Raw genomic sequence first — 19,982 nt, 5'->3', positions numbered from 1 at the left:
ATTAGGGAGAGAAATTGAGAATGAAAAAAAAAGGCAACACACACCCTTTTTAACACAAATTAGCACAGGTAGGAACGTGTTTATTATGTGAATTAACACAACTGTGCAATTTCAGAACTGTACACCTTACATGAAAAATTGAAAAAGATATATAGTTTTTGGTAAGTAGTTTAAAATTTGTTTTCCTGATTGCAAATCCTGAAGCATTTCATAAGATCTCCTTCCTGTTGGTGATGAATCTGCTTGTGGGAATATTCTAGCCTGCATATGAATATGATGGAATCCCCTTCACACCCAATCCAGTAACCTGGAAAATAAAATAAAACGGTACTCATTCTTATGAAAACTTCTAATTTATTACCTCAGGGCATGAGTATCTGTCATTGAATAGAGTCAGCTCTCAGATCTCTGGGGGGCTGGTTTAGCTCAGTTGGTTGGACGGCTGGTTTGCTAATGCTGAGTGATGGGTTCAATTCCCCGGATCTTCAGTCCAATTTGCTATTTTGTAATCCCTGCTTACACGCTCATCTGTGTGGATAGCAGCAGGAAAAAATGGACAAAGATTGGCTCGGGGATCTGCACAGATAAATGCTTCAGTCTTCATCTCTGGCCACTTGAGTGAGTTGGGGGCATCCTGCTGTTATCTTTGATGCCTTACTTGAGAAAGGATATATTGGCACTGGAGGGGGTGCAGAGGAGATTCACTAGGTTGATTCCGGAGTTGGCTTACGAAGAGAGACTGAGTAGACTGTGGCTATACTCACTGGAATTCAGAAGAATGAGGGGAGATCTTTTGAAACATATAAGATTATGAAGGGAATAGATAAGATAGAAGCAGGGAAGTTGTTTCCACTGGCGGGTGAAACTAGAACTAGGAGGCATAGCCTCAAAGTAAGGGGAAGCAGATTTAGGACTGAGTTGAGGGGGAACTTCTTCCCACAAAGGGTTGTGAATCTGTGGAATTCCCTGCCCAGTGAAGCAGTTGAGGTTACTTCATTGAATGTTTTTACGGCAAGGATAGATAAATTTTTGAACAGTAAAGGAATTAAGGGTTATGGTGAGCAGGCGGGTAAGTGGAGCTGAGTTCAGCCATGATCTTATTGAATGGCGGAGCAGGCTCGAGGGGCCAGATAGCTTACTCCTGCTGCTAGTTCTTATGTTCTTATGAGAGAAGTCAAATGGCCAGTTGTACCTTTAAATGTTCCCCTATCGTTTATTGTACTCAGTGTACGGTAAGACAATTCCACATACCTTAAAAATCCCACCAGCCAGTGGCTCTCTCTGAAGTGACGCTTCATCCATTCTTTTGGTAGCTGTTGTTACATAAAGGTCGGAATAATCCTTTCCACCAAAGCAGCACGATGTGGTTTTACTAACAGGCAGTTTCACTGTCTGCATCCTTTTACCTAAAAGAGATATTCCTCCTTGGTCACTTGTACAATTACATGTAGTGAGCTAAGTGGGGCGGCACAGTGGCGCAATGGTCAGCACTGCTGCTTCACAGCGTCAGGGACCCAGGTTCAATTCCCAACTTAGGTCACTGTCTGTGTGGAGTCTGCACGTTCTCCCCGTGTCTCTGTGGGTTTCCTCCAAGTGGGTTTTCTCCCACAGTCTGAAAGACGTGCTGGTTAGGTGCATTGACCATGTTAAATTCTCCCTCAGTGTACCCGAACAGGCACCGGAATGTGACGACTTGGGGATGTTCACAGTAACTTCATTACAGTGTTAATGTAAGCCTACTTGTGACTAATAAAGCAACTTTTTATATCTGCATTAGCTGATTTTCAAAACACTTCACTACAAAACATCTCACAACGGGGAATGTGTAAATGGTTTGTTTACCTGTCTCTGGGTCGATACGAATGACTCTTCCACCATTATAGCAGGCGACCCAAAGCTTCCCTTCACTATCGATGCACTGTCCATCAGGAATAGCTTCTTCTTTTTCAAGTTTGTACACAACCCTTCGATTTGCTGTCAAAATAAACCAGTGTAGAGTTTACCTACTACAACTCACTCCCTTTTCCTACATAGGATCGTGGAATCCCTACAGTGCAGATGGAGGCCATTTGGCCCTGCAAATCTGCACCGACTCTCTGACAGAGCATCTTACCCTAACCCTATGCCCGTGACCCCAAGCATTTACCCTGCTAATCCCCCTGACACCAAGGGGTAATTTAGCATGACCAATCCACCTAACCTACACATTTTAGGCTGTGGGAGGAAACCAAAGCATCCGGAGAAAACCCATGCAGTCACAGGGAGAACGTGCAAACTCCACACAGACCCAAGGCCAGAATTGAACCTGGGTCCCTGGCACTGTGAGGCAGCAAAGCTAATCACTGTACCATCAGGCCATCCATAGAATCCTGACATTGCAGAAAGAGGCCATTCAGCCCATCGAGCCTGCACCGACTCGACAGAGCATCTTTCACCACACTGGTTGACACTGCTGCCTACAGCTCCAGGAATCTGGATTCAATTCCCGACTTGGATCACTGTCTGTGTGGAGTTTGCATGTTCTCCTGCGTGGATTTCCTCCGAGTGCTCCGGTTTCCTCTCACTCCATAGATATGTGGGTTAGGTTGATTGTACATGCTAAATTAGCCCTGAGTGTTCCAGAATGTGATAGATTAGAAGGATTAGGAAGGTAACTAAACGGAGATTGTTGTTGATGCAGGCTCAATGGGCCAAATGGCCTCCATCTGCACTGAAGGGTTCCTACGATTTCTAATCCCCCTGACCTACATATCTTGGGAAACTAAGGGGGAATTAAGCATGGATCTGCATTTTGCCTCGAGTGGTTGAATCTCTCAGATTGGGACTTTGTATTGCACTGTGTGACACTGGAGATTAACCAGGGGGAGCCCACCACTCACTTCAGGACAACTAAGGCCAGGTCAGAAATGCACCAGCCACATCGGTAAACAGATATAAAGAACTGAGCATGTTGATTGTAATACTTACACATCTCTCCTGTCTGCAGGTCATAATCAAACGCATCCACAGTGAAAGACAAGCTGTCTATGTAATAGAAGATTTTGTGGTCGAGTGACCAGTCCAGGCCATTGGAAACATCCACCTGATCAAAGTGTTTGACGACAGAGTGATCGGTTTGCAATGCATAAAGAGAACCCTGGTGCCTTTCAAATTCACCAGGACGAGTCTCCAATCCCATGGTGCCTAAAACAAAGAGTCTCGTTAACAAGGAACATGGAATAACACGAACATTGCTGCTCCTCGCCAAGTCTCGAGTTTAATTTTTTTTTGTTAGTTAGGCTTACGTTCACACTGCAACGAAAATCTCCTCAGTCGCCACACTCCAGTGCCTGTTCGGGTACACTAAGGGAGAATTTAGCATGGCCAATGCACCTAACCTGCATGTCTTTCAGACTGTGGGAGGAAACCGGAGCACCCGGAGGAAACCCACGCAGACACAGGGAGAACGTTCAGACTCCGCACAGACAGTGACCCAAGCTGGGAACCCAAACCCGGGACCCTGGTGCTATGAGGCAGTAGTGCTAACCACTGTGTCCACTGTGCTACCATCTTTTCTCACACTGCAATACAAACCATTGACACCCCACTTTTGCAACCTGGGAATCAAACACAGCTCCCTGGCTCTGAGGCAGCAGTGCTAAGGTGAGCACATGAGAGAACACTATTTTTTGAATGACACCTTACACGATGGACCCACCTGTTCCCTAAGGTGGATGTAAAGACTCCCATGCATTATTCAAAGACAAGGAAGGGGAGTTATCTCTGATGTCTTGAGCCAATTTTTAATCCTTCCATAGTTAGTGTGTGGAATGTCTGAGAGCGTGGTGAGGGCAGAGTCTATCATCGTTTTCAAAAGGCTATCGAATAAGCACCTGAACAGAACAACACTGTAGCTCTCCAGGGAAAGAGCTGGGGAGTCGGGCTAGCTGATGAACCAGCATGAACAAGACTGGCTGAATGCCCCCCTCCTGTGCTGTAATGCTTCAACCAACCACACAAAAAGCAAATTATGTGGCCATCATCAGACTGCAGTTTGTGGGATCTTGCTGTGTGTAGGCTGGCCGTCGCACTTCCTGCCTTACAACAGGATTCACATTTTCAGAAGTTCTCGCTGATTGTAAAGCCGTTTATGATGTTTTAAGGTGGTGTCAGTATTTTATAAATCTTTCTTATCTGATACAATCATACATAATTATGTAAGATCGCTTGCATAATTATAGCAAATCAGCCATCGTTTATGTCAAAGAATCAAATGGAAATACTACAGTTAGAATAAGTAGCAAATGGCTGCATTGTTAAACACTATAATGGAATATTCCATTTCACCTCTTAGTGAAGACTTGTCTTAATTGGAAAGTTTGATTTACAGTATTTCAAAAATGAATAATTACTCAATGCCCCGTAACAATCACACTTCAATATCACACAAGTAACACTCAGCACTGGGGCTGCATGGCGGCACAGTGGTTAGCACCTCACAGCGCCAGAGACCTGGTTCGATTCCCAGCTCAGGTCACTGTCTGTGTGGAGTCTGCACGTCCTCCCCACGTCTGCGTGTGTTTCCTCTGTGTGCTCCGGTTTCCTTTCACAGTCTGAAAGACGTGCTGGTTAGGAGCATCGGCCATGCTAAATTCTGCCTCGGCGTACCCGAACAGATGTCGGAGTGTGGCAACCGGGGGATTTCCACACTAACTTCATTGCAGTGTTAATGTGAGCCTACTTGTGGCTAATAAATAAACTTTACTTTTACTTGTCCCTAAGGTGGGCTAAGATTAGTTTCCACAGCATATTTCACAGAAAAGATCATGAGATTTGTTCAATGCCTAAACAGGAATGTCAATGAAACAAATCCACTTAACCAGGTTTAAGTAGATAATAATTACGAGTGTTTGAGGAACTTTGTATATTGTGTGTTCTGTCCAGTTTGTGGGAATTGGTTTGTGTTCCTGAAAGTCATTTCAATTAAGAGTTCAGAAGAGGTTTCATTGTCAAACCTGCTCTCACTGGTCACAAAGCCACAGTGTACAGTGTTCCTCAAATTAATCGAAACGTTCCTGAAATACAACCACAGGAAAGTTTGAACCCATTTACTCCATTGGTTTGTTTTATCTTAAGTCTGAATACGGTGGCCATTCACAAAGCCAGCAAGAGAACCGTGAACTGGTGTTTTAATTTGTAATCAAACATTGCAGTAAGGTGAACGCCAGGATTTAGTTACATCAGCAATAATTAAAGACACCACCAACAACCTCTTAGTCTTATTCATTCATGGGTTGTGGGCGTCGCTGGCTGGGCCAGCATATATTAGCCATCCCTGACTGCTCTTCAACTGAGTGGTTTACTCAGCATTTCAACGTCACCAACATTCACTGTGGATCTAGAGGCACATGTGGGCCAGAGCGGGTAAAGATGGAAGACTTCCTTCCCGAAAGGCCATTATGAACCAAACAGGTTTTATGACAATTGACAATGGCTTCATGGTCCAGGTTTTTATTGAACTGAAATGCCACCATCTACGTAGGTGGGATTTGAACCTTGGTCCCCTGGAGTTCTGAATTATTAGTCCAGTGACAATATCACAATGCCGGTGTATTTAGACCACCTTTAACAGGTGGCACAGTGGTTAACGCTGCCTCACAATGCCAGGGATCCAGCCTCGATTCCTGACTTGAGTTGCTGTCTGTGTGGAGTTTGCACATTCTCTCCATGTCTGTGTGGGTTACCTCCCACAGTTTGAAAGACGTGCTGGTTAGGTGCATCGGCCATGCTAAATTCTCCCTCAGTGTACCTGAATAGGTGCTGGAGTATGGGGGATTGTCACAGTAACTTCATTGCAGTGTTAATGTGACACTAAGAAATAAAAATTTCAAGGTGCTTCACAGGCACAGCACTTGTATTGAAATCCTGGTACTCCCTTCCTAACAGCATCATGGAAATAGCTTGATTTACCACACAGACTGCAGTGTTCAACAAAGTAGCCCTGTCCCACCATCTCAATGGCCAACATTTATTGCATATCCTCAATTGCCCTTCAGATGGCAGCATGGTGGCACAGTGGTTAGCACTGCTGCCTCACAGTGCTAGGAACCCACGTTCGATTCCAGCCTTGGGTCGCTGTCTGTGCGGAGTCTGCACATTCTTTGTGGGTTTCCTCTGGGTGCTCCAGTTTCTTCCCACAGTGTAAAGATGTGTAGGATAGGCGGATTAGCCGTAGTAAATGCATACGGTTACGGGAATAGGGCAGAAGGGAGGTCCTGGGTTGGGTGCTCTGTTGGAGAGTTCGCGCAGACTCAATGGGCGAAATGACCCCTTCCTGCATTGTAGGGATTCTAAATCTGTTAGGATTATATTCCTTGACGTTTAGAAGAATGAGAGGGGATCTCATAAAAACTTGTAAAATTGTAACAGGGTTAGATTCAGAAAGAATGTTCCCAATGGTGGGGGAGTCCAGAACTAGGGGTCATAGTTTGAGGATAAGGGGTAAACCTTTTAGGACTGAGGTAAAGAGAAGTTTCTTCACCCAGAGGGTGGTGAATGTGTGAAATTCATTACCACAGAAAGTAGTTAAGCCCAAAATGTTGTATGATTTCAAGAAGAAATTAGATATGTCTCTTGGGGTTAAAGGGATCAAGGGATATGGGGGGAAGGGGAGTTCAGGGTATCGAATTTGATGATCGATCATGATCATAATGAATGGTGGATAGACTCGAAGGGCCAAATGGCCTACGCAAGCTTCTAGTTTCTATGTTTGTATATTTCTGTGTTATTGTTCTAAGGGAAATGAGAGATGGACAATAATTGCAATTGAAGGTCACATCCCAGTAAATGTATAAAAAACAATGAACCAAATTTACGCTAAGCCTCAAAGGAATAGGTCAGGTGACCAACAGCTTGAGAAACTGGAGAACTCATGCAGAGGAGAGGATTAAGGAGGGCTGCCAGAGGTGCAGTGATCAAATTCAGGATAGATACCAGACTGGAGGAGCACAGAGATTTCAGAGGGGTTATACTGTGGCAGGACTGGAGGAACTTTCAGTGATGGGAACTGGGACAGGTCTGGATGCATTTGAAAGCAATCATGATGACTTTAAAACGGATGCTTTTCTAGACCCAAAGTCAATATAGATCAGCGTGCAGAGAGCTGATCTGTGGGCAGGACTCGGTGTGAGCAGGGATTGAGCCATTCGAGACTGAGAAGAGCTCAAACATGGGAGGCTGGCCGTAGAATTAGAATAGTCAAATCTTTCAATTACACATGGCATGCCTGAGGATTTCAGCATCACATGAGCTGAGGCAGAGACAGAGGCAGACAATGACACCCCAAGACAACCATCCACACCTGCAAGGAAGCGGCCAGCGGGATCCACTTTCCCATCATTGAATCTGATGTTCTTTTTCTCACTGTTGATCTGCGCTACTTTGGTAACCTCCTTTTTCTCCCAATCCAAAAAGTGAAACTCTTTCCCATTGGCCAGGACGTAACCACCTGAAGTTCGGGGAGCGACAGCCCCAACTGGAGCATCTGAAAATAAAATGAGACAGTTTAGAAACAATGTGACAACAAATTAAATGGAGGAGAGAGTTCATGCTCTGAAGTTGTTGAACTCAGTGTTCAGTCCGGAAGGCTGTCAAGTGGCCAATCGGCTTCATTGGAACATTGCAAAAGGCCGAGAGCAGACACGTGGGCGGGAGAGCAGAGTGGGGTGTTGAAATGACCAGCGACAAGAAGGTCTGGGTCCCACTTGCGCATGGACCAAAGGTGTTTTGCAAAACGGTCTCCCAGTCTGCTTTTGGTCTCTGCGATGTAGAGTAGACCACATTGGGAGCAGCAAATGCAATAGACCAGATTAAAGGAAATACACGTGAAGCATTACTTCACCTGAAGAGAGTGTTTGGGTTGGGATGGGATAGTGAGCAGAGGGGAAAGGGCAACAACTTCACAGCATGAACCCTCTCCTCTACCTCCACTCCTATTTTATTTAATTTCTTCTTTTCATCTTATTCATCCATTTCCATTATATTCTTATTTTTATTTCTCCACTTCTAAAATCTCACTTTCCATCATGCTCTCCCTCCCCCCCATCCGCATCCCAACCCCTCAGAGCAACTGCCACATTCCTACACTCGGCCCCTTTGTTCTACTGTTTACACATTCCATTCAATTTAATAGATGCTATCAGCACCATTCTCAGCCTTATCATCATCATTTACATTCCCATTGATTTTTAATCTATGCCATTCCTATCAATTACACCCACCCCAACCCCTCCCCGACCCTCACAGTATAAATCTTGTCCGATTTTCTTTGTCTTCATCCCTAACAAAGGGTCATCCAGACTTGAGTGTTAACTCTGTTTCTCTCTCCACAGATGCTGTCAGACCTGCTGAGATTTTCCAGCATTTTCTGCTTTTGTGTCAAATTCCAGCATCTGCAGTATTTTGCTTTGATCTTATTTATCTATATCGCAGTAAAATGTCCAGAGACAATGCACAGGATGGTTATCAACTGGAGCAGAAGAAGGAGACATTTAAGAGAGGTGACTTAAAGCTTAGTAAATGGGTAACTTTTAATTTGCATCTTAAAAGAGGCAACAGTAGTTAGCACTGCTACTTCACAGGGCCAAGGGCCCGAGTTCGATTCCAGGCTTGGGTGACTGTCTGTGCGGAGTCTACACATTCTTCCCGTGTCTGCATGAGTTCTCTCCGGCTGCTCCAGTTTCCTCCCTTAGTCTAAAAGACAGGGTGGTTAGGTAGTGCATTGGCCACGCTAAATTCTCCCTCAGTTGTACCCAAACAGGCGACCAGGGGATTTTCACAGTAAATTCATTGCAGTATTAATGTAAGCTTACTTCTGACACCAGTAAGTAAATAAATAAAATAAACTTTAAAAGGGGGAATATGTGTAGGTTTAGGGAGAGAATTCTAGAACTTGGAGCAAAAGTGGCTGGAGGCATATCCACCAGTAGTATAGAGGTTCCCTTTTCTCCCTCAGAGACCCTCCCTGTAATCAAGCTCGGGATTCACAAATGTATGGCTCGAGCAGAACGTGCAGCGAGACAAGTTTATTCTGATCATTCACAATCACTTCATTCAATCACCCACAACCCCCTCAGAGAAGTTCTGCATTCGGCAATCACTAAGTAGTTACAATCACTGTTAGGTTATCCAAAAACCCTGTCTTATTTAAAAGATAAACCCTCATCTGGCCAGGATTCTCCCTTGACCTGGTGCACATAAATTCTCTAAATTTGCACACCTTTATTGTGGAGTCCAAGAGGTGTAGACAAAGGTCATAGGTAGAAGAAGGATTGGAATGAGGCACTGACTGAATGTTAACATGGCAGCGCAGGCTTGTAGGGCCAAAGGGCCTGTTTCCTGAGCTGTGTTGTTCTTTGGTCTTTGTTTTTTGAACGTGTCGAATTCGCAGGAAGAATGGAGTAAATCTCGCTGTTTTTTCTTGAATGATTCTATGATTCTAATGTGCCGGAAACCACTAATAATCCCCAAGACGCTGATCTGTCCAGTGTTGATTCTAGATACTGAGTCAAGGTGACCAAAGCCCTCATCCTTTTCCCATTGGCAGCAAAGACACTCTAATTTTTTTTGATAATCTCCTTTTATAATAATTTGCCTCAGGCATATCATAAATATTTCCTGAAAATGGTGCCATGGAAAGTCCAGACAAATGTGATCAGCTGCTCCTATCTGAAACATTCTGGGGTTTTCCATGGAAAGGCTATCCAGTTGAATATTTTCAGTTCCTGTAGCATGAGCAATTCTTTACTCATTCATGAGATGTGCGCATCACTGGGTTATAGAATCATAGAATCCCTACAGTGCAGAAGGAGGCCATTCAGCCCATCGGGTCTGCACCGGCAACAATCCCACCCAGGTCCTATCCCCGTAACCCCACATATTTACCCTCCTAGTCCCTCTGACACTAAAAGGCAATTTAGCATGGCCAATCAACCTGACCCACAAATCTTTCAGACTGTGGGAGGAAATCTGAACATCCAGAAGAAACCCACACCGACATGGGGTGCAAACTCCACATAAGCATTCACTCGAGGCTGGAATCGAACTCGAATCTCTGGCACTATGAGGCAGCAGTACTAACCCACTGTGCCGCCGAAGCATCATTAAAACCAGTTACAGATAACTGTACCACTGACGCCCCAAACTCCCAGTAGAACCTCCTATTCCGTGTAACCCTCCACCTGAGTACCCTGCTTGACCTCCGACTACCTCCCCAACCCAACCTACCTTACTCCTGCCCAACTTTCCACCCTGCTGACTAACATCCAACCTCAAACTACCCTTTTGATCACCTAGCTAACCCCCGCACTATCTCCCTCGATCACCTGGCTACTGTTTCATCCTCTCTGATGCCCACCCTCAACCCATATTACGATACCTGGAGCCAACCTTCCCTCTCACCTTACACACTTACCTACTCTGCCATGTTGTCAAAGTGGCTGGGATATTTAAACTACTGAAATAAGGCATGGCCAGAATTTATTTCCCGTCCCAAATTGCCTCTGGACTGAGTGGCTTGTTATGCTATTTCAGAGGGCTTTTGTCTTTTAAGAGTCAACCACACTGTCTCATGTAGTCCAGACCAGGCAAGGACGGCAGGTTTCCTTCCCTAGAAGACATTAGTGAACCAGGTGGGTTTTTACCACATTCGACAATCCATCTGCCATGGTGACACTGGGGCCGGAATTCTCCAACCTCGCCTGGGGCTGGGATTATCCAGTCCTGCTGCTGTGACTGGAGATTGGGCTGATTGCCAAATACTCAATTCTCACTGGTAGTGGTCATGTGAGGTCAAAGAACTCCGGCTAGTGAAGCACCTTGGCTCCAACGTTAATGAGGGTTTGAATGACTCCATTCCAGTACTATTGTTTCGAGGTACAGATGTTAGTTGTATTACCACGCCTTGAGAGTATTGGGTTGATGATATACCCTTTGTGTCACAGTATTATGTAATCGCACTCCTGATTGCATTAGTCAGTGGCAGGGATTGGTATTTCCCCAGTACTATTCCCCTAGTTCCCTGATAGCAATCAATCAATGTCCAAACCCTGTTGCATAAGTCACTGTTTTTAACTAGATGTTGGAGTTAACCCCTTGTTGCCCAGCCCTGTGTTGTTGGGTGCAGCTTGGATTTTGCAATTTTATAGTTCTGATTGAAAGGGTCAATAATCACAAAAGTTTAAAAATGACATAAGCTGCAAGCAATGTCTCACTCACACAGGGAAAGTTATGTGCAAACTATAGGTCTTGATTAAAGCAGACACAGATAAGAGTCAAGGACCATTTAATTGAACATTGTGCAGCTGTAGCTCATGTTTGCCCATTAGAACAAGGAACAATATAAAGGGCGGTTAATATACCTTCCTTTATATTGTCCTAAGATATAGCTGTTATTGTGAAAGTCCTGCTATATTGTATCATTACCACTGTTTACCATTTGTTCAGAATTCAATAAGATTGAAGTGACTGCTTCTGGAAATCACATTCAAAGATATGGCTATCATTGCTTAATGATATAACATGCACAAGTTGTAATTAGACAACAGTAGACATGATGTAACCTTAATCAATAACTGTGAATGGAAAGAGATAACTCCTATATTTTGATTGGTATATGCTTATTACTTGTAATCGAATTAGAAACTATAATTGCTTATGTATCTCTGAATTCTGTATCATGGCTACATGCCAGCTGTTTAAGAGAACTCTGTGACTTGGTCTGGTTATTTGAAGGGTAAAGTTGTAAGCAATTTAAAGGCTGACATCAAAGTCCGCTACACAACCATGAGGTCAAAACCTCTCCATGGCTTTTAAATTTATATTCCACAAATTTCCCAGTTAGAGGGAATTCCACTCCTATAACAGTGGGATGAAGGAAGTGAAAGTGTGCAACAAGCCATGATAGATGCTGCCCTGACTGCTGAGTATTTCCATCACTTTTGTTTTTATTTCACACACACTTGCACTTTGCCATAGGAAACTAATAAAAAGGATACCAATATAGGTCATCAAGAGATAGTCGTAGTGAGAAAAAGGATGACAAGTGAAAATATGAAGAATATTGTGTTTCCAGCCAAAAACAAAGGTCAATGTCGGAGTCTCTCTGTATTTAAGTGTCAATTGTCACAAGAGGCCGGGTGCAGGAGGGACAGTATTTCTGATGCTTATTCCTCCATTTTCTAGATCAGGCCGTCCCTCATTCACTCAATATGGCTACTGGGTACAGCCAGGCCTCACACAAGATGGCCACCAGACATCCCAGAAAGAATTGGCAACTTTCAACCCGGAAGCTTCCACCTCCATCTTGAAGATGAGGTTCAGCTGTAAAGCTTTAGAGAGACTATATGTGTAGATCGCCGAGCAATAAGAAATGAGAGGAAACCTCAGGGTGAAAGTGAGGAGGGTATCAGATTTTTGTGTTGATTATTTGCTGTGTACTTTGTGGCGTGCGACCAGGATCAGATAATAAACCTGCTTTGGAACCTGACTATGGATTGTATGAGAACCTTCGCCCCCTGTGTTATCTATGAACGGTATGCTTTGTCTGTATAGTACACAAGGAACATTACATTTCACTGCATCCCAAAACATATGGCAAAAAATCAAATCAAATCTTTTTCAGTTTTGAGTAACCTTGGCAATGTGCCTTCCCATGGCAATAAATTGTTTATTGATTTGACTTGGTCTTCTGATTGCATACTTTGTGTTCCTAAACCTCCACCTATATCGTAACCCAACCCCTTATACAGTGACAAGTGACACAGGGAATGGTGTCCCCACACTTATTCCATTCCTAACTAAACTGAGGTATAATATTCTTACCAGCATGGGCTTTTTCCACGTGGTTACTGTCAGGGTTCCACCTGTACACGTTCTGTTCAGGGATGTCCACAAAGAGAAGCGTGCCATGTTTTTCCTCCCAAACAGGACTTTCACCAAGTGAGTATTTCTCTTTCAAAACACATTCAATTTTAACGGAGGCCATTGCCTGAAACAAAAAGCTTTGAAAGTGTTAATTCTTAACTGAAGATTAGAGATTAGGAGTTAGGCCTGTCTTTTCTGCACTGATTATAATATGCAGCATAACTTATTAATTTTTGATTTGGAAGAGAATGGCTTTTCTTGTGCAGTTTGCCACATACCTGGTACTTCTGCAATTTTAGAAGCTTTATAATTTACCTATTCGCTGTAATAAAGCATGAAAGTTCCTAAACTGCACATATATGTGCCAAATGTTCACAATGCTGGCAAGATTGGGTCTTTTTGACCCACTGGAGTACCTACTCCAATTCCAGGTACCATAGCTTAATAGTTATGATACTAAGCTTTTGTTTTAAGGTTTTGTTGCTAAGGTTTTGTTACCTTTAGACACTTCCTTACCTTTTGAAATTGTTAGTCAACTTTTGCTATTTTTTTAGATCTCTATATAGGAGCCTGGCTTACGCTTCATCTCTCAGGTGGCAGCTTCCTAATATCAGACAGGACTTGACATATGCCTAGATTAGACATTTTACACCCCCAATGTGGGGTGGAGATGGAGGTTGGTAGGTGGGAGGAGATGAGGGGGGGAGGGTGCAAGGAGTTTAAACGAAGAAATTCAACATCCACAAATGCCCCTCCAACTCTATTTTAAAGTTTGCTGCTGACACCACCGTAGTGGGTTGGATGTCAAACAATGATGAGCGCAGGAGAGCGATAGAGAATCTGGTGAAAAGGTGCAATGGCAATAATCTCTCTCTCAATGTCAGTAAAATGAATGAGATGGTCATGACTTCAGGAAGTGTAGTGGAGGACATGCCCCTGTCCACACCAACAGGGATGAAGTGGAAATGGTTGGGGGCTTCAAGTTTCTAGGTATCCAGATCACCAACAACCTGTCCTGGTCCCTCCACACCGACTCTCCTTCAATGTTAGTGAAATGAATGAGATGGTCATGACTTCAGGAAGTGTAGTGGAGGACATGGTCCTGTCTACATCAACAGGGATGAAGTGGAAATGGTTGAGGGCTTCAAGTTTCTAGGTGTCCAGATCACCAACAACCTGTCCTGGTCCCTCCACACTGATGCTATAATTAAGGCCTCTATTTTCTCAAGGAAATAGGAAATTCAGCATATCCGCTCTGACTCTCACCAACTTCTACAGATGCACCATACAAGAAGCATTCTTTCTGGTTGTATCACAGCTTGGTATGGCCCCTTCTCTGACAAAGACGGCAAGAATCTACAAAGGATTGCAAACGGAGCCCAACCCATCATGCAAACCAGCCTCCCATCCATTGACTCTGTCTACGTTTCCCGCTGCCTCGGTAAAGCAGCTAGCATAATTAAGGACCCTACACACCAGACATTCTCTCTTCCACCTTCTTCCATCAGGAAAAAGATACAAATGTCTGATGACACATATCAACCGACTCAAGAACAGTTTGTTCCCTGTTGCCATCAGACTTTTGAATGGACCTTTCTTATATTAAACTGATCTTTCTCTACATCCTAGCTACAACTGTAACACTACATTCTGCACTCGTGTTTCCTTCTCTATGAACTGTCTGCTTTGTCTGTATAGCGCACAAGAAACAATACTTTTCACTGTACACCAATACATGTGACAATAATAAATCAGATTTTCAAATTAAATGTAATTTTCCATTTTAAAAAAAAATCGAAGCTGGGAACTCATAACCATCTGGTTTGGGGAACAGGAGTGTTGCACTTAGCCATAGCTAAGTTATGGTTAGTTAACTAATAAGTGATTGTGGATTTAGATTGAAGCTTGAATAGATTATAAGCGATACAACATTCTAACAAAGATTGGGTGTCTTACTGTAAAGTTCCTGGGATACTTATTACGATTAAAATGAAATAATTGTGCCTAATTAATGAGTAATCCCTATGTACAGTTTATCCAGCATTGGTATTGAGGTCAATCACCTCAAAGCCTGAACCAAACTCCGGTCTTGCTTTATAGTAAACTAATCCACAGCCCCCAACACAGGTAGTTTGATTTCTTAGAGATGCCTGAAAGTCTTGCAGTTAAAAATGTTTTGAATCTATATCGTGCAACTATGCATTGAATTTGGGAGGCCAGGACAACAGTATATTGAAAAGATTGAACATATCACGGTTGCTTCACTGTTTCTTGACTTTGCAATTCAATTTGTAGACTGACCAGCGTGGCATCTGGAAGGGATACAACAAAATAGCACTCCTGGTGACAATACAGAGTCAATAGCAACCACTGCTTCAAATCCCTGTTTCTTTCAGACCCTTTAAATTGGATCCCCTTCTCTCCTTCACTGTTTTATTAACAAACTTTTAAACGTCTGTGGAGGCAAGACCAAAGACAGAAGAGCCCACAATCACCCTGCCACTTCTCCCCCACCCCAACCCCTCTCCCCCCAGTTCTTTGCCAATCCCCATTTACCACCATGCCCCAACCTCTGGGTCGTTCTGGAACATCAAATCAGTCAGGTTGCTAATTTGACATCATTTGAGGTCTTGTAAGGCCACATGGTAATCCAGCTAGCATGTTGAGATAATACCCTCACCACCCTCCACCACCCTCAGCTAAGGCTGAAATGCAGCCTAGGGATGGAGGCAGCTTTGACCATGGGCTGGGAGGCCAACGCAACAATTTTTGACATCAGGTTCCACAACATATCACTGGCAGGGAGGCATCTGATTCATCTCACCCACCAGTTAATTAGTCACTTTACAATATGGATGGCACAGTGGCACAGTGGTTAGCACTACTGCCTCACAACACCAGGGACCCTGGTTCAATTCTGTCACGTCTGAGTGGAGTCTGCACATTCCCCCTGTGTCTGCATGGGTTTCCTCCGGGTGCTCCAGTTTCCTCCCACACTCCAAAGTTGTGCAGGTTAGGTGCTAAATTGACCCTTAGTGTCAAGGGGTCTAGCTAGGGTAAATGCATGGGGTGATGGGAATAGGGCCTGGGTGGGATTGTGGTCGATACAGACCTGAAGGGCCGAATGGCCTCCTTCTGCACCATAGGGATTCTATGTGGATGCTGTTTTTAAAAGACACAGCTTGGAAACCAGTTCACCCAGTGCCTAGCTGGTATCAGTCTGGCACTAGCCGCGCATGACCCAGCTCCTCTGAGTGTTGCACTAACGTGTAGGCTCCCCTAGGAGTGCTGCTCGCCAGGTGCATATCCTCTGAGACCAGTCGTGCATACTGCGGCCATTGATGGACTTCTTGACGTGGTGTGGGTGATTTCAGCGTATGGGTCTGATAATTGTGTGTAAATTTATTATAATGAGATTCCTGACTTTGAGTGTTGGGATGCATGGCCCGTCACTAACAGGGGAGCAGACAATCGTGTCAAGCTTTCACGTCATCGTGAATCGTGATCTTGGCCTTCTCGCGATACCTTCCACTCCCATCGCCAAATCCACCCAACACCGCGACAGGAGCGGAAAATCCCGCAACTTCCGAATTTCTGTGTTTAACTACACTTGGGCAGACTTACTCATCTGGTTCACTAATGTCCTTTAGGGGAGGAAATCTGCCGTCCTTAGCTGCTCTGGCCTGCACCATACATGAAACTAAGCATGCCAAAAGCCTTCTTCATCGTTTTGTAGGTTTGGTGGATTAGCCATGGTAAATGCGCAGGGTATAGGGATGGGCGGAGGGAAGGGCCTGAGTAAGATGCTCTTTTGGAGAGTCAATGCAGACTTGTTGGGCCGAATGGCCTCTTTCTGCACTGTAGGAATTCTATGGTCCAAGATGCAGCTGGACAACCTGATTTAAGGTGCAGTAAGATTAAGAATTGCCCTTTGGTACACCTTAATCCGAAAAGACCCTGCAGCCACACCCTCTCCCACTTCAGCATCTAGTTACTTCTCAACAGATTTGGAGATTTTTGGCTCTATCTGGCTGTCTGCTACACACACAGGTCATTCTTTGGCCCTGCGTTTGAGGTAGTAATGACAGTGAAACCATCACCCTAAATTTTCCTTACTCCTCTCTAACTTCTGGAGTCTTTTTTTATTCATATGGGCTTCGCTGGCTGGGCCAGCGTTTTATTGCATTAATTGCCCCTAAACTGAGTGTTTGGCTAGACTATTTCAGGGGGGCCAGTTAAGAGGGCAGTTAACATTGCCTTCTGGCTGGAATTTTACCGATCCGCCTGCCATGGGAATCAGAGTGGGCGAGGGGCAGACCATGGAAAGGTCTGTTGACGAATAGCAGATAGAGTTTAATTTAGACAAATGCGAGGTGACGCATTTTGGTTGATCGAACCAGGGCAGGACTTACTCAGTTAATGTTTGGTGTTGGGCAGAGTTACAGAACAAAGAGACCTACGAGTACATGTTCATAGCTCTCCACCCATCCCTATAACCCTGTGCATTTACCATCGCTAATCCACCAAACCTACAGAATTGTGAAGAAGGCTTTTGGCATGCTTAGTTTCATGTACGGTGCAGGTCAGACCAGCTAAGGATGGCAGATTTCCTCCCCTAAAGGACATTAGTGAACCAGATGAGTAAGTCTGCCCAAGTGCAGTTAAAAGTCTGACAACACCAGGTTTTAGTCCAACCGATTTATTTGCTAGTAAACTCACAAGCTTTCAAGGGGACACCCTCTTCGTCTGGTGAATGGAGAGTTCTGGCTTCGGACAGAGCATATACAGCACAGACAGTTTAGAGATTACTGATTAGAGTGCGAATCTTTACACCTAACCTGCTGTTCAAGTCCTAAAGTGGCTGACAATGTGTGTGGAAGGAGCACTGATCACAGGTTAAAGAGATGTGTATTGTCTCCAGACAGCACAGCGAGTTAAACACAGAAATTCGGAAGTTGCGGGATTTTCCGCTCCTGTTGCAGTGTTGGGTAGATTTGGCAATGGGAGCAGAAGGTATCATGAGAAGGCCAAGATCACGATTCACGATGGAGTCACAAGTGGACAGAATGAAGAAAGCATTTGATATACTTAGTTTCACTGGTCAGAGCACTGAATACAGGAGTTGAGGCGTCTTGTTGAAGTTGTACATGTAAGGCCGTGCTTGGAATACTGCGAACAGTTCTAGTCACCCTATTATAGAAACGGTATTATTAAACTGGAATGAGTGCAGAAAAGATCTACTAGGATGCTACCGGGACTTGATGGTTTGAGTTATAAGGAGAGGCTGGATAGACTGGGACTTTTGTCCCTGGAGCATAGGAGGCTTATGGGTGATTTAATAGAGGTCTATAGAATAATGAGGGGCATAGATCAGCTAGATATCTTTTCCCAAATGTAGGGAGTCTGAAACTAGAGGGCATAGGTTTAAGGTGAGAGGGTAGAGACACAAAAGGATCCAGAAGGGCAATTTTTTCACATAGACAGTGCTGAGTGTCTGGAACAAACTGTCAGAGGTAGCAGTACAGGCAGGTACAATTATGTCTTTTAAAAAGCAGTTACATGGATAAGATGGGTATAGAAGGATATGAGCCAAAAGCAGGTAATTTAGGGTTTAAAAAAAGGGGTGGCATGGACAAGTTGGGCCGAAGGACCTCTTTCCATGCTCCGAACCTCAATGACTCTGACTCTCTAACTCAGAAGGAAATATTCATCGTTCATGCCTCCTTCTGCATTGTAGGGATTCTATATTAGCTGAACTGGTGGTCTGACAATGTATTAAAATGTTGACGTTCAGACTATCTAACTCTCACACAAACGCACACGGTACCAAGAAGTCGGAATTCGCCTCTAGAAAAATATCTTTTCTCTGTTCTCCCACCCTTTAAGCCAGTCCTGTTGGGAAGGCTGAGGGAAATGCTGCAATGCCGCTTGGGCAGCTCCGCAAAGCGGCTGGTGATAAGGCAGCGAGTCCCCGGCTGGAGAATATCCACCGGCCAGGTTCCCCCTTCCCGCCTGCAAACACTAACAGTGGTTCCAGCGGGGAGGTGGGCAAGAGTGTGGGAACATGTCCCCTGTAAACTTACAGAAAGGGGAGAGAGGAAAATCTAAAAGAAACCATTACAATACCTGACAGCCGCAGTTACAGTGCTTGAATTCGGTGTAACAGATTTCAGCTTCGATGACGAGGGGACAGAGGTGTCAGTCAATCATTGATAGGAATGTCATTAACCCCGTTTCTCTATCTGATGCTGCCTCTGTCTGTGCTGTAGGGTTCCCAACCCTCCAGGATTAGCCTGAGGTCTGCTGGAATTGAAGATCAGTCTCCAGGACATTGCTCTGTGCAACCCTGAAGAAAAAATATCAGGGGGATAATTTTGTTTTGATTTGAGTTATTATTAACATACAGTGAAAAGTATTGTTTCTTCCTTGGACAAAACATACCTTTCATAGAGAAGGAAAAACATAAGAAATAGGAGCAGGAGTAGGCCATCTGGCCCTTCGAGTCTGCCCCGCCATTCAATAAGATCATGGCTGATCTGTCGTGTCTCAGTTCCACATTCCCGCCCTCTCCCCATAACCCTTAATCCCCTCGCTTATCAAAAACCCATCAACCTGCGTCTTAAAAATATTTAGCGAGGCAGCCTCCACCACCTCAACGGGCAGAGAATTCCAGAGATTCACCACCCTTTGAGTGAAGAAGTTCCTCCTCAACTCCGTTCTAAACCGCACCCCCCTTTATCTTGAGGCTGTGCCCCCTAGTCCTTCTGTCCTTCCTGAGCGGGAAGAGTCTCTCCACCTCTATCCTATCCATCCCATTCATCATCTTATATGTCTCAATGAGATAACCCCTCATTCTTCTAAACTCTAACGAGTACAAGCCTAGTTTATTCAGCCTCTCCTCATAGCTCAACCCCCTCAACTCTGGCATCAGCCTAGTAAACCTCCTCTGCACTCCCTCCAAGGCCAAAATATCCTTGCGTAAATATGGCGACCAAAACTGCACACAGTACTCCAGCTGCAGCCTCACCAATGCCCTATACAGCCGCAGCAAGACCTCCCTACTTTTATATTCAATCCCCCTC

At 44.5% G+C, this 19,982-nt stretch overlaps 1 protein-coding gene across 2 annotated transcripts; it reads right to left on the bottom strand.

Annotated features, from left to right (window-relative positions):
• Positions 1–19,353, bottom strand: LOC145349191 (regucalcin-like). Of its 2 annotated transcripts, none has more exons than XM_080197638.1 (7): positions 19,027–19,353; positions 12,859–13,037; positions 7,340–7,522; positions 2,968–3,183; positions 1,843–1,974; positions 1,252–1,406; positions 1–307 (listed from the first exon to the last, which is right to left on the bottom strand). In XM_080197638.1, the coding sequence occupies exons 2-7, from the start codon at positions 13,019–13,021 to the stop codon at positions 257–259; spliced, it is 900 nt and encodes a 299-aa protein (XP_080053764.1). In that variant the 5' UTR covers positions 13,022–13,037; positions 19,027–19,353; the 3' UTR covers positions 1–256. The 2 variants fall into 2 exon arrangements, with proteins under 2 accessions (XP_080053764.1, XP_080053763.1); XM_080197637.1 differs by having other exon boundaries at positions 3–307; positions 12,859–13,024.
• Between the last annotated feature and the right edge of the window lie 629 nt (positions 19,354–19,982).

Source organism: Carcharhinus amblyrhynchos, chromosome 10 (assembly GCF_965287045.1).
Source record: "Carcharhinus amblyrhynchos chromosome 10, sCarAmb.v2.hapA, whole genome shotgun sequence".
NCBI lineage: Eukaryota > Metazoa > Chordata > Chondrichthyes > Carcharhiniformes > Carcharhinidae > Carcharhinus > Carcharhinus amblyrhynchos.
The sequence above is the reverse complement of the archived record's forward strand: the minus strand, read 5'-3'. Positions and strand labels throughout refer to the sequence as shown.

Excerpts from the sequence above, each read along its gene's own strand:
- LOC145349191 (XM_080197638.1), bottom strand. The coding sequence starts at position 13,021 with ATGGCCTCCGTTAAAATTGAATGTGTTTTGAAAGAGAAATACTCACTT. Across the intron at positions 7,523-12,858 it reads CGTGGAAAAAGCCCATGCTG|ATGCTCCAGTTGGGGCTGTC; the intron begins GTAAGAATATTA and ends TTTTATTTTCAG. Across the intron at positions 308-1,251 it reads TGGCTGGTGGGATTTTTAAG|GTTACTGGATTGGGTGTGAA; the intron begins GTATGTGGAATT and ends TTTATTTTCCAG.